The following is a 15665-nucleotide window of genomic DNA, read 5'->3' as shown; positions in this document are numbered from 1 at the left end:
TCGACCGCGGCCGCGTACGGGTGAAGGCGAGGTACGAGCTGCAAAAAAGGAGTGCGGAAAAAATGCGAAGCTCTGCCCCGCAAACGGACCGAAGTGATCGTTGTTTGGTCACGATAATGGCCTACGTAAATTTAAACGGTTTGATACTTTTTATAACTTTTATTCAAAATTTCGTATAAATAATGCGTTTCAATATGACTTCAAGATGGGTGGCGCATTTACGTTGCAGATGTCTATGGGCTCCAGTTACCACTTAACACGAGGTGGGCTGTGAGCTCGTCCACCCATCTAGGCAATAAAAAAAAACTTTGCTGTAATAAAGTTGCCTGAATATGTATAATACTTTATGCTACTCATTTATATATGTCGTCCAGAAATGACTAAACTAAGCTAACATCGTGTTAAATACGAATGACGTCATTATTCAATCGTCGAAGTCAATCGTAAACGTTTGCTAAGTACGTATTTCATTAGAAAAAATTGGTACCTGTCTGCGCAATTTGAACAGCGGCACAGTTGCATCATTTGATAGGTATAAACCTGGCGTCTTATCCTTTAGGCCACAACTATTTCGAATCCGAAACCATACTGGAATATTGCATTTTTTTCGTAATAAAAAACATACGAAGATTCGTTAAATGTTCTTCAGTTTTATTTCAATACTGAAATCATTCTTCAGTAATGGATAAATACTTTTCCTAGAGATTCGTGTAATATAATGATAACATTACATTATTGTAGTTACAAATGATTTTTCTTCATCTACTCGGTAATGAAATTCGATTAGGAAAACCCCTTCATTTTCATGGATAATATAAGTGAATAATTGTACTATGTAACCGTTACTAATTGCTATTGACTTGTGTCTCCTGATCTACAATAATAAAACAGTTCGCCATGATGAACATTAGGATCGACGGTCAACCATCATGCGTTCTGTGAAAATTCTAGTGCCGTAGAAACCCAAAAGTAATAAATATTATTAATAAATTAGCTTTTGCCCGCGACTACTTTCGCGTGGAATAGTTAATAATGCTTTATTTTAGAACAAATTTGGTTAGCATAAAAAACGTTATAGTAAGCCAACCTTACCATATACTGCAGCGCACGCAGCGGAAGCTCTCAAAAGGGAAAAAAACGATTTTCAAATATTCTTTATTGGTGTTCCGCTTGTATTTGTCTTAGCGTGATGTTATATAGCCTATAGCCTTCCTCGATAAATGGGCTATCTAACACTGAAATAATTTTTCATATCGGACCAGTAGTTCCTGAGATTAGCGCGTTCAAACAAACAAATTCTTCAGCTTTATAATGTTACTAGCTGACCCGGCAGACTTCGTAGTGCCTCAATCGATAAATAAAAGACCAAAGGGGAACACATCAAAGGAAAAACAAAATTGTCATTTTTATTTAATTTCGAGCATTTTCATATTTATCTACCTTTTAAACATTCTCTGGAGTTTCACAAATAATTCAAAACCAAAATTAGCCAAATCGGTTCAGTCGTTCTCGACTTTTAGCGGGACTAACGAACACCAATTCATTTTTATATATAGAGATTAGTATAGAAATATTTAAAGTATCAAGTGCTATGAATCGTAGTACACAGCTGAGACAATTCCTCACGTGGCCGGTGCTCCATCGACACAGGCCGCGCGGCCGCGGTATTAGTCGCGTTTTGCGCACTTTACGCATTTTCCCAACCGTTGACGCAGTTTGAAGTTACGTCAACGTTCAAAACAGATTCCGTTTTTAGTCGGCGTCTCGGAGTACGGAAACTTTCAACGTCAAAAATATTTGTATTTTTTTTTCAACTCTCGATTTATAATCTCTCATATCACTAGATAGTATAAAACAAAGTCGCTTTCTCTGTCCCTATGTATGCTTAAATCTTTAAAACTACGCAACGGATTTTGATGCGGTTTTTTTTAATAGATAGAGTGATTGAAGAGGAAGGTTTATATGTATAATAAAATCCATTAAATAGTGGAGAAATCAATAATAAATTACAGTTTCCGAAGCGAAGCGAACGCGGGTCGCTAGTAATTAATAAATATTATTTTTTTATTGCCCTTGTAGGCAGACGAGCATATGGCCCACCTGATGGTGAGTGGTTACCGTCGCCCATGGACTTCAGCAATGCCAGGGGCAGAGCTAAGTCGCTGCCTACCGTTTAATACTCTCCACAAGCCTCGTTTGAAGAAGGACATGTCATAGCGCTCGGGAAACACCGTGGAGGGGAGCTCATTCCATAGCCGGATGATACGTGGCAAAAAAGACCTCTGGAAACGCACTGTGGATGACCGCAGTGGCTCCAGGTAGTATGGATGAACTCTACTCCCGTGGTGGAGTTAATTAATTCTCATAATTAATGAATATGTTACAGGAAGTCTGAAAGTGGTACCTGTGACAGAGGCTGAGAAGTGCGCGTTTGGGATGGTATGGACATGTGATGAGAGGAAATGAAAATGAGTTTGGTAAGAGAGTGCTAACTATGAATGTGGAAGGGTATAGAGGAAGAGGTAGACCTAAGAAGAAATGGATGGATTGCGTGAAAGATGATATGTGTAAGAGGGGACTGAGCGAAGAAATGGTATATGATAGAGGAGTATGGAAAGAGAAAACATGTTGCGCCAACCCCAGGTGACTGGGAGAAGAGCAGGATAATGATGATAATTAATTCTCTGGAATAACTTTTTATTTGAATAAATGAATAAACAATGCCTACCTAGTTTTGATATTGCATTTTTATCGCAAGGTGTTATTGTTGAAGGTCACGGTGAAAGTTGACTGAACTTGAACTATCATGTGCTTCGTAAGAGGCTTGTAATTATGACGTTATTAAAACACGCAACGGAAATTGGGCATTTTCTTTGTGTTTTTATTAATTATTTAATTTTTAATCTATTTCACTAACACAATAAAAGAAGTTGACGCGAATTTTTATTTGAAAATTTTTTTTCGTTGGTGGTTTAACGATCTCACGGCCCTTATGGTGTGAAGTCGTTACTAGTTATCCATAAGAGTCAGTCACAGCGTGAATTCCGCCATCTACCTTGGCATGAGGCCTAGTAACGGCTGCTTCTCCCACCAAACGCGTGTCTGTTTCGCGGCAGAAATAGTCACAATTGTGGTAGCTACCCGTAAGTTATGTTTCATTGTAAGCGTGCACACTTAGGCAGGCATAACGCGACTCTGTACACACACGCATCACCATACTATCTACTACTACCGCAAATCATTTGTTTATCCTACTTTAATGATAGCTTGTCCGTTAATTTAAAATGACATGTCTTTCTTCAAACGAGGTTTGCGAAGAGTAAACGGTAGGCAGTGGCTCGGCTTTGTCCCTGATGTTGCTGGCATCAATGAGCGACAGTAACCACCCACCATCAAGGGGACCGTATGATTGTCTGCCTACAAGGGCAATAAATAATACCATTAAGAGTCGAGTGGCATAAATAGACAAGACCAATGGTGACGCGCTTCCAACGATAAGTAAGCAATAATTCGATTTATAAAAAGCGAATCCCCCTCCGAAACAAAACGGACAAGAACTCCAATAATTTCCGTTACATAAAAAAATAAAGTTTAAATGAAAACGTAATCCGACCGACCAATAAAACATCAAAATACCGCGCCTAATATATTAAATGGCAGAATTGAAATTGTATAGAAACAGGGATGGCCAAAACGCATTAATATTTTTTTTTTGTATTGCTTAGGTGGGTAGACGAGCTCACAGCCCACCTGGTGTTAAGTGGTTACTGGAGCCCATAGACATCTACAGCGTAAATGCACCACCCACCTTGAGATATAAGTTCTAAGGTCTCAGTATAGTTACAACGGCTACCCCACCCTTCAAACCGAAACGTATTACTGCTTCACGGCAGAAATAGGCTGGGTGGTGGTACCTACCCGTGCGGACTCACAAGAGGTCCTACCACCAGTAAATATAATATATTTATAGATAAAATTGTATTAGTAAAGTACTAAAGTCAATCAATCAATAAAATCAAATGTTAAAATTAACCACTTTTATCCGGGATTGACGATTTAATCGAGAGAAATAACGGCGTCCGCCCTCATCGGTGCGCCGTTCAGTTATTTATATACATATATATGTATGCATTTATTTTTTGCTACCTGGCAGACTGGCATATGACCTTCTGAGCTAAATGCACCACCGGCCATCTTGAGATATTAGATGAAAGTTTAATTAGTCCCCTGGCAGAAATCGGTAGAAATCGCTTGCAATATCTTCAGTAAAACTCTAAGGCATATTTGTGGAGAAGAATTTAGGAAGCAGAGTGATTCAGAGGATACTGTTATTACTGCTTACGATGCTGTCAGGGGAATTAATATGGCCGATGTCTGATTAAACAGGAACCTTATTCATTCATATAATACATTATACATACGGATACGTAGATATTTAGGTAAACATACAAATTCCTAGCTGGTTCTGGGAACAGGCTGCGGTGCTACCGCGTTCCTTGACCTCCTAGCTGATGCTTTTTCTGAGGGCTGCGGGGCCACTGCTCAGATCAAGCTTGGACACACGAGTGGACTGCGCGGCTATCGCGTGGTCGAGCTATCAAATTCCATAACTGTTTTTTTTTTATACTCATCGCCTTGAGATTCTATTTCACCCTAACATGTAGGTGAGCTCACGGAGCTTAAACTGGAAGTATTGCTAACACTGGCCCTAGCAAGAGCAGTGCTTCGCAGAATCTACCACCGGATTGGGAACGCAAACCACTGAGAAGATCCGGCGAGGAACTCAGTGGGCTGTCTGTGGAACTTTTTTTTTTATACCTAAGCTGATAGCTTTGAGAGGCTATATCAGCGTCGCCTTAACTAGTAGGTGACCTCACGGGGCTCAAACCTGATGACGTTGCTAACACGAACCCTAACAAGAGCTGTGCTTCGCTGAATCTACCATCGGATCGGAAACGCGACCCACTGAGAAGATCCGGCGGGAAACTCAGTGGGTTGTGTCTGAGAGTTAATTTACTCGTCGAGCCCTTCGTCGCAAGCGACGGGTTCGACGAGAACGATGACCGGCTGTGGAACTCTATAACTGGTCCGCTTATATAGTGATCGGTGACGTCGTAGTGTGCTGGCGATGCGTAGATTACTGATGGTTATCGTTGTGTATGTGAGCGCATCACAGTGCAGCGTTGTAGGTGAAATATAGCATTGCTATATGCTTTGGTAAAAACAATATTAAAACATTGGCACGTGTTCAAATGAATGTCACGTATGATACTACCGGTCTCTACCTCCTCCACTTGTGACGAGTCGCGGAACAAGCTCCGCCAACCTTATTACAGACGATCCTATTATAACGGTGGACCGGTCGTAGGGGGAATCCTGTTTTGCATATAGAAAATACATTCTTTTTCGGTCTATTTAATACTGGTCCTCTATGAAAAAGTGCAGGGTACGGGGCGACGTTAAAAATTTATGTTGGGAAAGTTTTCGGTGTTTCGTGACCGAAAACCCTACTCTAGTTTTTGTTTTGCTTCATGCTGGGAATGTGACCTAAGCGAGATACTTTGTAGGATTTAGGCTCACTATTAACTGTGCTTGCTATAAATTGGTATGAGATGATCAATTAGCTTTAGTTGGAAGAGACCTGCCATATAAGTTCCAATGCGGAGGGGAATTTATTCCACAGCATCAACGTACTTTTATGAAGCTCTAAATGGGATTCGGTCTTTAGGGCAGCATGGTATTTTTTATTTTTTATTTATATTATTAGGTGGGCGGACGAGCTCACGGCACACCTGGTGTTAAGTGGTTACCGGAGCCCGTAGACATCCACAATGCAAATGCCACCAGCTACCTTGAGATATGAGTTCTAAAGTCTCAGTTTTACAGTACAACGGCTGCCCCACTCTTTAAACCGAAACGCATTACTGATTCACGGCAGAAGCAGGTCTGTGGTACCTACCCGTGCGGACTCACAAGAGGTCGTATCACCAGAAATTACGCAAACTACAATTATAAGTATGGTGCCTATAGACATCAAAACATGAATGTGGCTAACCACTTATCTTGTTAAAATGAAAAAAGTGCTCTAGATGTGATTTCGAGATGATCCATTCATCTTCGTTTTACCATCGCACTGCCCATCACTGAATTAGACTTTATCTATATGGACCATCAAGCTCATCGTCAGTAGGTTTCGAAAAATCTCTTTGCCACACACCAGCTTTAAAATGAACTCCACTGCACAATATTTCCTCAGCGCTATGTTCTTCTTCAAATGAGGTTTGCGAAAAGTAATCAACAGGAGGCAACAGCTTGGTTGGCTAGGCCGTCATGTTGCTGATGTCAATGATCAATAATAACTAATTTTTTTCTTTACCAATAATAGTAAGATTAACATTAAAAGCGGTCGGCTCACGAATGATCATCAGAAAGTTCGAGACAGAAAAGAAGTGGAGTAGAAGAGTTACTAGAAAATTTAAACAACTACGTCCGGACGAGGAATAGACAATAATCATTTACAGATTCTCTAACCTAGCATAATATGTATGACTATATGAATATTCAATATCACGTCTATTAGCTATTACGAAATACATATACATGGATTATAATGCTAAGAGTCGCAAAACCGGAGTATGCACAACGATTTCAAATGTATATACTTTACAATTATTTACGCTTTTTTTTTCTACATAATCTGATTGTCTTGAGAGACCATATCGGCGTCACCGGGCGAGTAGGTGAGCTCACGGGGCTCAAACCTGACGTTGTTGCTAACACGAATCCTAGCAAGAGCCGTGCTTCGCAGAATCTACCACCGGATCGGAAACGCGACCCACTAAGAAGATATTATTTACGCTGTGAATTAACAGAGTCGCTCCAATTTTACACTCATTAGATTGACTATTTAAGTGTACTGCTATGAGTACTCGTGAACATATGTGACGTACAAACAGTGTGATAGTTTTCGCTCGAGAGGCGAACACGGATGCAGCCGAACTAGGAGTGGGTTAAATTCTCGAATTCTGGTCTGAAAAGTCTCGTAGTAATACAGTGTACTGAATCTCTGTTGTAATTTATGTGTGTTCATTCTACGTAGCGGTACACGAATGGTTTTTAGTCTTTTTTATGTTTTATATATGGAATATTTTAAAGTATCCGTAAGTAACATGAATTAATTTGTTTTGTTCGGTTCATTATGAAATTTTATTTAAATAATCACTCTTGATTTGTCGTATTTTAAATATATTGCACGTTAGAGACGGTTGACTATAGTAAATAAATATGCGTAATTCAAAGAACCGCTTCACGGCAGAAATAAGCAGGGCGGTGGTACCTACCCGTGCGGACTCTCAAGAGGTCCTGCTTTTTTTTTTATTGCCCTTGTAGGCATGCGAGCTTACGGCCCACCTGATAGTGAGTGGTTACTGTCGCCCATGGACTTCAGCAATGCCAGGGGCAGAGCCAAGCCGCTGCCTACCGAAAACCGCTCCTACCACCAGTATTTACGCAAATTAAAAGTTTGCAGGTTTGATTTTTATTACACGATGCTATAACTTCACCGTGGAAGTCAATCGTGAACATTTATTAAGTACGTATCTCATTAAAAAAATTGGTACCCGCCTGCGGGATTCGAACACCGGTACATCGCTACATACGAATGCACCGCACGTCTCATCCTTTAGGCCACGACGATTTTTTCAAATTCAGAAAGTGAGAACAGTGGATGGGGCGATATGGAAGCAGCAACTCGTGAATCGAAGACGCTGAAGTTGCTTCCAAGCGTATAAACAATCATCATTGATATCCCTTTAAATATTTGATTCATTGGCTGCAGTATCAGAAGTTCTCCTATAAAACTTTTGACTCGCCGAAACCAGGTCTAAATCAGTCATTTTCTTTTGAGAAATCCACAGCGAAAAAAAACTCTCAATGCATCAAAGTCGAATCATCGATCACGAAGAGAAAGAAAAACGTTAACTTAATGAATAGAAATTCGGATCTGCATCAAACGATCACCAGATTGCCACAATCAATTTTCATTTACCGCGAAAAAACCGGTACCAAAGGGCCCAGATGGCGAACCATTTTTAATAGTAAGAACGCCAGTCACAGACAGACGAATCTACTACGTAATTAATGACTTTTTTTTACCAATAAAGGAAGCGGAAGGGACGAAACAAAACATCGAGCTCTGGTGTCGAACGAAAGGAGAATTTATCATGTAGACGACGGTCGTCGCCAATGTCCATTTGGATAATGCGCGGCGCGATTAAAAATATAAAAATACACCCCCGCCGCCCACCCGGTGGGGGATTTGACGGAGGACGCCGCTCTGAGGACACAAAAGGATTATAAATGAGAAGGAATTTTAGATAATATTTGTACGTTGGATGTGGATTGTAATGTCGGCGCGGATCGAGCGGACCCCTCGCGCGCCGGTCGCCTTCACCGCTCCGGACCTAATGAGTGTTTGTATCAATTTGTTAGTATTGTATTTGAATATTTTTGTTCGTTCGTTACGATTTTAATCCCTTGCGGTCGGCGCGGTCCGGATCGATGCTTTTTGTTTAATATTCTCTGGTTTTTATTGTTGAGTCCCTTTGATCGTACGCTCGTGTGGCTGATTGAAGGCGTTTGAGAACGTTTCGACTATGTATATTCCCAATACGTGATTCGTTTTAAAACGTACGTGTTTTGTTAAATTAGTTCGCAGATATGGCGGTACGTTTAATTAATTCCGAAGCCACTTTCACGGAGACGCGATAAAAAATATCAGATAATTAAAAAGGCCGCGTTCCGTTTCTCTACAAACAATTTCACGTATAGGCGAGGCGTACGTAGCAAGGGTCAGACGGACATGGAAAAATATTCATTTTCATAATTAATACATACATTTAAATATATATATATGTTTTCTTTCTCCTTGTTTTTTAAAAACACTCCCGTTATGAATACGAAAGAGCGAGGCGGCGACACCCAGTGTTTTCAATTCATTATCTCGAAAACAAAAATGTTTCATTAGACCCGGAGATTTCCTTTTTAAATTTAATTATTCATATTTAAATTAAACAAAATATAATAGAGGTCGGACGCGTTTTGAAAAAAAAAAAAAAAGGGAAAGGAGGCGGAGGCTTTATCGTATCATATTTTATTAAAACGAATTCATAATACCGCGCCGATTCGACTAAATCCCAGCTCTATGTTCCCTGTATCGTTCCCGTGGAAATATTTATGAATGCCAAGCAGAAAAATCCACAATAATATTTCAGGGTGGACGCCGGTCCTTGGCTCGGCCTGATCTATTTAAAAAAGAGGCGCCCGGAAGGACAAAAGGGCTTGTGGTGCTCGTAAAAAAACTGGACACGTTCGGAGACCAACGGCGGTCGAGGCCTGTTGTCCGATTCTTAAATATATTTCTTTTTTTTTATTCCTGAACCGGATCAGATCCTTTTGCGGCGTTTTTTATCGGTTTTTGTTTCCGGAATACCTCGTATATTTAATAACGTTACGTTTCAGTCGCTACGGTTTGCTCGCGTGTGTGCGTGTGTGTGTTTGTGTGTGCGTGCCCTTTTTCTTTTTAGGTTTTTGGGTTTAAGTGATTAATCGTTGCATTTGTAAAAGGTTTGGGCTCTTTAAGTCTTTGTTTCGTTTTTTATGGCCCATCATGAAACGCTGATGGTGTCTCTTGGTACAAAGAGATCTTCCACGGAGCCAGTGCGTGCTGGGAAACCGTCTGCGTTCATCTTCATATCGAGAACTACTGAATTTTTAATGGAGTTATTGTTACTTTTATTAAGTTTTCTATTTCAACCTGTTGGCTATAGTGAAAAGTTTTTTTTTGCTATTCAATTCAGACAGAGAAAACAAATAGTGATCTGACAATTTCTACTGCATTTTTTTTATGGCTAGCCACATTCTACTCTATTTTGTATGCAATTACTTCAAAACAGATGAGCAGTACCTAGTTACATATGTAGTGCATAAAAAACACCACTTTGAAATATGGAGGATAGTGCAATTGATTGATTTCATTCATTCTAATATTCTTCATGAATGACATAATCATAAAACAATTTATATTTGAGTTTCTCAAGAACACAAAGAAACGAAATCATATTTCTTCGTTGAATGTTTAAGTAACAAAACCCAAAAAGCCGTCCAATTATGATCAATAGGTCGTGTTTAGAACAGTGCAGCCGGGATTCCGTCTCGCTACACGTCCAATTTGCATCCCCTAATCGGATTGTCCGATGTGTAACGGATCGAGTTTACATCGCTGCACGATGGCTACACGCTCTGCGCTTATTCAAAAGCAAAAACAAAAAAGAACCAGTGCGAAATGCCAAGGTATTATACATATCATTATGGTTCCTCCCGATCCATAACGGTGCTTTTAGGTACCACAAGCACCGGTCACCGTCCTCGTCGAACCCGTCGGATCTTCTCAGTGGGTCGCGTTTCCGATCCGGTGGTGGATTCTGCGAGGCACGGCTCTTGCTAAGGCCAGTGTTAGCAACACTCCCGGCTTGGTCCCCGTGAGCTCACCTACATGTTAGGGTGAAGCTGAAATAGCCTCTCCAGGCTATCAGCATAGGTAGGGGGAAAAAAAAGTTATTATGGTTCTTTACGTTCATCATTCTCCTGTCCTTCTCCCAATCACCGGGGGTCGGCGCAACATGTTTTCTCCTTCCATACTCCTCTGTCATATACCATTTCTTCGCTCACTCTCCTCTTACACATATCATCTTGCACGCATTCCATCCATTTCTTCTTAGGTCTACCTCTTCCTATTATGGCTCTTTACATTAATACCACTTGATAATTTTCCTACATGTCTTGAACTCTTTGACTGCCTTGCAGGTAACCTGTGCCTTACTTAGCGCACTGAAGTAATTATGTCGATTTCTGTTACTAAATATCTAGTCGACACTGGAAAAGACGATGATACTGAGAATGAATCTATTTCTAAGAGAGTTAAAAGCTAAAACTTATATTAAAAACAAAAGAAGGCAAAGCTAGGCAATCCGGGCGCTTAGTAATAGAAATCGATATAATTACTTCAGCACGCTGCGTAGGGCACCGATGACCTACGTGGCAATCATAAAATATGAGTATATATCATTAGTTATTCTGTTTTGTTTGGTGGAAAATCCTTACGAAAAGAGTAAAGGTATGATAATTAGGAGTACTACTTACATATATATTAAAATATTTATATTGGTTGAAATAACCGGAAGACCTTGCATGATTCCCACAAGGTGGACAGACCTGTCGAAGGTCGCGGGAACCTGCTAGTAGCAGGTAGCGCAGAACCTGTGGTTGTAACGAGCCAGTAACGGTAGTGTATATATAGTGACCAGGTTTGACGGGTGTGTATATAAAAGGTAGATTCAAAGCGACATGGCTGTACCCATGGCGTTGCTGACGTCCACATCACACATTCTTCACAACAAACACCAAACTCACTATTCCATATCCTTTATAGATTTGTATATGTAGGTGATAGTTTCTATGGTAGACAAATTAAATACGCTATTTAGAAAACAGAAGATTTTTATACACCAAAAGATCTGCAAATCGTATGATTCTACCTTCAAGTTCATCCTTAAATTACCATATCATAAAGCTTGTCAAGCCACATTAGACTATCATTGATATTGTCCATTCCAGGAGCTATAGTCTGGACGAGAAATTCCTGTACACGACTGGCGAGATTCGCAGGGTCCACTGGCATCCGATATCTCTATCACACGTACTGGTCTTAGTCTCCAATAATGCGATCAGGTAATTTTTTTAATTATTTTACACGCTTAAGTAAGGCTTGTAAGGCTACATCTTCTCCTACTATAAGCTGGTTGAAAAAGCCTGTCGGCCTGACTTCCAGGCTACGTTTAGAAGGCCAGTATTGAAAAACAATATCAGGGTGAATTATTAGTAATATAGACTGAATCAACCAGCAATACGTCGTTGATCAAGATGGCGCCAAGGTATATTTTAATCAATAACCCATTTAAGATCTCAAAGTTTCACATATAAGAGGTATAATTAGAAATTACCGAATGCCTTTTTAATATTTTTATAAAATACACAAAATCTCCCGATCGAACTTTCGGGAAATTATTGGGGCTAACCTCAAAAATGAAAGAAAAGACACAATAACTGAAAAACTCAATTGATTCCTTTCAGACTGTACAATGTAGCCTTGAAAACCGGTCCGAAGCTGGTGAAGACATACTCCATAGGTCCGAAACCGACCAGCCTCCTCGCCGGCAAGACGATCCTGGACAGTCTCGGAGACACGGCAGTGGATTTCACGCCGACGCCCGACGCGGAGCACATTCTGATCCTGAGGGGCGATGGAGAAATTTACATGATGGACTGTGATCTGACTAATAAAAGGTAATCATTTGATGATCAAAAACTTTATGAACGATGCGAACGTTATAACTCGAAACTCCTGTGTAATATTTGAAAGAGTTGTAATTATTATTGGCGCGATTCAGGATTTAGAGAGATATTTTCAATAGGTATACCGTTTAATACGTACCTAATAAAAAGATATGTCTGAACGTAAATATCACGTGAATTCTTCGTCCAGAGAATCTAGTATGACGGTATTGACCGTAAGTAGGGTTATGATAGTGGAATAGGGTGAGGATTCCCAATTCATTAGTAACAAGGCAGCGGCAACATTGTGAGGATTACTGGGGATTCGTCACCAAACGACGGAGGTTTTCGTGCAGACCGATGTCCACATTTTTTATTTATTGCCTAAGCAATAAATAAAAAATCCCATCTAAATGGGTGGACGAGCTCACAGCCCACCTGGTGTTAAGAGGTTACTGGAGCCCATAGACATCTACAACGTAAATGCGCCACCTACCTTGAGATATAAGTTCTAAGGTCCCAGTATAGTTACAACGGCTACCCCGCCCTTCAAACCGAAACGCATTAACTGCTTCACTGCAGAAATAGGCAGGGTGGTGGTACCCACCCGCGCGGACTCACAAGAGGTCCTACCACCAGTAATTACGCAAATTATAATTTTGCGGGTTTCATTTTTACTACACGATGTTATTGCTTCACCGTGGAAATCAATCGTGAACATTTGTTGAGTACGTATTTCATTAGAAAAATTGGTACCCGCCTGAGATTCGAACACCGGTGCATCGCTCAACACGAATGCCCTGGACGTCTTATCCCTTAGGCCACGACGGCTCGAAATGCCCCCAAAAAGTGATGGCATTTAGAGATTTCTTATCAACCCTAAAAAGCTTATATCACAAAAGCTTATTACTTTTCCAGTCCACTCCAGCCGAAGCTCGTTGGACCCCTCGCCATATATCCCCCCGCGGACGACAACTACGGCTCGGACTCGTGCTGTATCCTGTGCATGGGGGGCAGCGACATCCCTCCCCTGGTCGTCATCGCGACCTCCTCGGCCGCTCTGTACCACTGCTTGCTGCTACCAAATGTGAGTATTGTGTACCCGGACTACACTACATTAACCAAATGTCGTCTATGTCAATTTTATAAAAGTACATCTACCCTTAAGTAAATAATAGTTTAAAAAAAACTAACAAAATACGCTTTTATAGAAAATCCAACTAAATAATAGAAAATAAATTTCAATAAATTTGAATTAAAAATAGTGTAAGAAAAATGATTTTATTATAAAAAAAGCGTGAGATTTTTAATTCAAAATTTTAATTTACTATTTTTCTATATAATTCTATATTTTTCTATATATAATTCACTATTTTATTAGTTTTTTTTAACTATTATTTATTTTTCATTTTTTAGTTGAAATTTTTTCAATTTTTTTTTAATATTTATTTGTCATCGGTCCTTAATATACTATAATAAGTATACCAAATTTCGAGTTAATCCAACGTTTTGAAGGGGTCAAAACGTTGGATTAACTCATGTTCAAAGATTTCGTTACAAACATACATACGTCTGAAGCTAATAAAAGCGTAATAAAAACGAAACTAATGACTCGCGTCATACGAAACCATGAGGCCATTGACCCGCGTCGCAGCCGACTTTGATTGTGTTACACTGCGTGCAGTAAAAAAAAACATTGAAATTTTTGTAATTGTCGGCAATCGTCATCTCTGATCGGAAACTGTTCAATCAGAGCCCTGCGATACTTTAAGACAAATATTTTTTTGTATCGAAATTAGCGACATCTTGTAGCGGATACCCCTAAACGTATGTTGTTAAAGTTAAGGCATTTCATTATTGTTTAACTAAGCATAGAAAATAAAAAATAAAAATACCATACAAGTGTTTATTTGTTATAGACAAATTGATTAAATTTACAAAATCCTTTGTTAAAAATAAAATATAGGATAGATAATATGCTACTGCCATCTACAGGATCAATGAGGCACTAATCGAAACGAAGCCATCGCCGGTGGCCGACGCCCGTAAACATTTTTGTTGAGTGCTTGAGTTGCTTATCTATAATATTTTTTGTGTGTTTCCTATGATGTCAATTGCTTTAGTATTGGAAACAATCCATTTTTTTTACGTTTTTTTTTATTGCCCTTGTAGACAGACGAGCATACGGCCCACCTGATGGTAAGTGGTTACCGTCGCCCATGGATATCAGCAATGCCAGGGGCAGAGCCAAACCGCTGCCTACCGCAAATCTACCTAGTCAGGTCATAAATTCTGTCACATGTTTAATGTAAAATAATTGAAACAAGTTTATTCATTATGTAATATTCATATACCAAAATGAACTTAACAAAACATAGATTCTTATGACACTAAAGTTTATTCAAAATGACCTCCGTGATTTTGAACACAGCCCTTCAATCTGCGCGGCCAGTCGTCTATCGCAGCACGAACGAGGTCCATGTCAATATCGGCGGCTGCCTTAATCAAGGATGTCTTGAGTGACTCCAAATTGGGATGAGGCTTTGAGCACGCCTTTTCCTCCAAGTGTTACCATATCTTGTAATCTAACGGATTCAAATCTGGACTGGAGGAGGGCCAGTCTTCGTGCCGGATGAAGTCGATTTCACGCGCCGCCAGCCAGTCTTGTGTGCTCTTCGCTCTATGAGCTGGCGCCGAATCTTGTTGGAATACCCAGTGCCTGTTATTGAACATGGTATGAGAAACAGGTTCCACAAGGTTCGTCAGGACTGTATTTTGATACACAACTGCATTCGTTTTTACACCTTTCTCACAAAAATGTACCTCTGTTAAGCCCCAATAAGAAACTCCCAACCATACCATGAGCGAGGATGGAAAATGACCTCGTTGGACACGCGGAATACGGTTGCTCGCTTCTTCACTACTGTGTGCGTACACCTTATCATTTTGTTTGTTGTAGCTCTCTTCTACGGTAAAAAATTTTTCATCCGAAAAAAGAATTTCCCGATATTTTTTTCCCGCGTACCGCTTCAACAAAGCGCGGCATCTCTTCAGTCTCAGGTCCATTAGACGAGCATTCAAACGATGTCCTGTTTTTCTTCGATATGCCCGAAGCCCTAAGTCTTCATTTAACACCCTTTTCACCGTGGTTCTGCATAACCCCATCTGAAGGGCCAACAGTTTCTGCTTACGTTTGGGATTTCTTTGAATTCGCGCCTTCACAGCTTTTATCACTGCTGGAGTCCTAACAGACCGAGGGCGACCACTTCTTGACC

At 40.2% G+C, this 15665-nt stretch overlaps 1 protein-coding gene across 1 annotated transcript in view; it reads left to right on the top strand.

The window, feature by feature from the left end:
* mbo (Nuclear pore complex protein Nup88) overlaps window positions 1-15665 on the top strand; it is a 149494-nt gene that overhangs the window by 121858 nt on the left and 11971 nt on the right. Inside the window, exons 3-5 of the mRNA XM_028171081.2 lie at window positions 11674-11787; window positions 12190-12402; window positions 13309-13477. Coding sequence (XP_028026882.2) covers window positions 11674-11787; window positions 12190-12402; window positions 13309-13477 — 496 coding nt within the window. The remainder of the gene's footprint in view (window positions 1-11673; window positions 11788-12189; window positions 12403-13308; window positions 13478-15665) is intronic.

Source organism: Bombyx mandarina, chromosome 16, assembly GCF_030267445.1.
Source record: "Bombyx mandarina strain Sakado chromosome 16, ASM3026744v2".
In the NCBI taxonomy this organism is placed as follows: Eukaryota; Metazoa; Arthropoda; class Insecta; order Lepidoptera; family Bombycidae; genus Bombyx; species Bombyx mandarina.
This window is presented reverse-complemented; position numbering and strand designations above follow the sequence as displayed.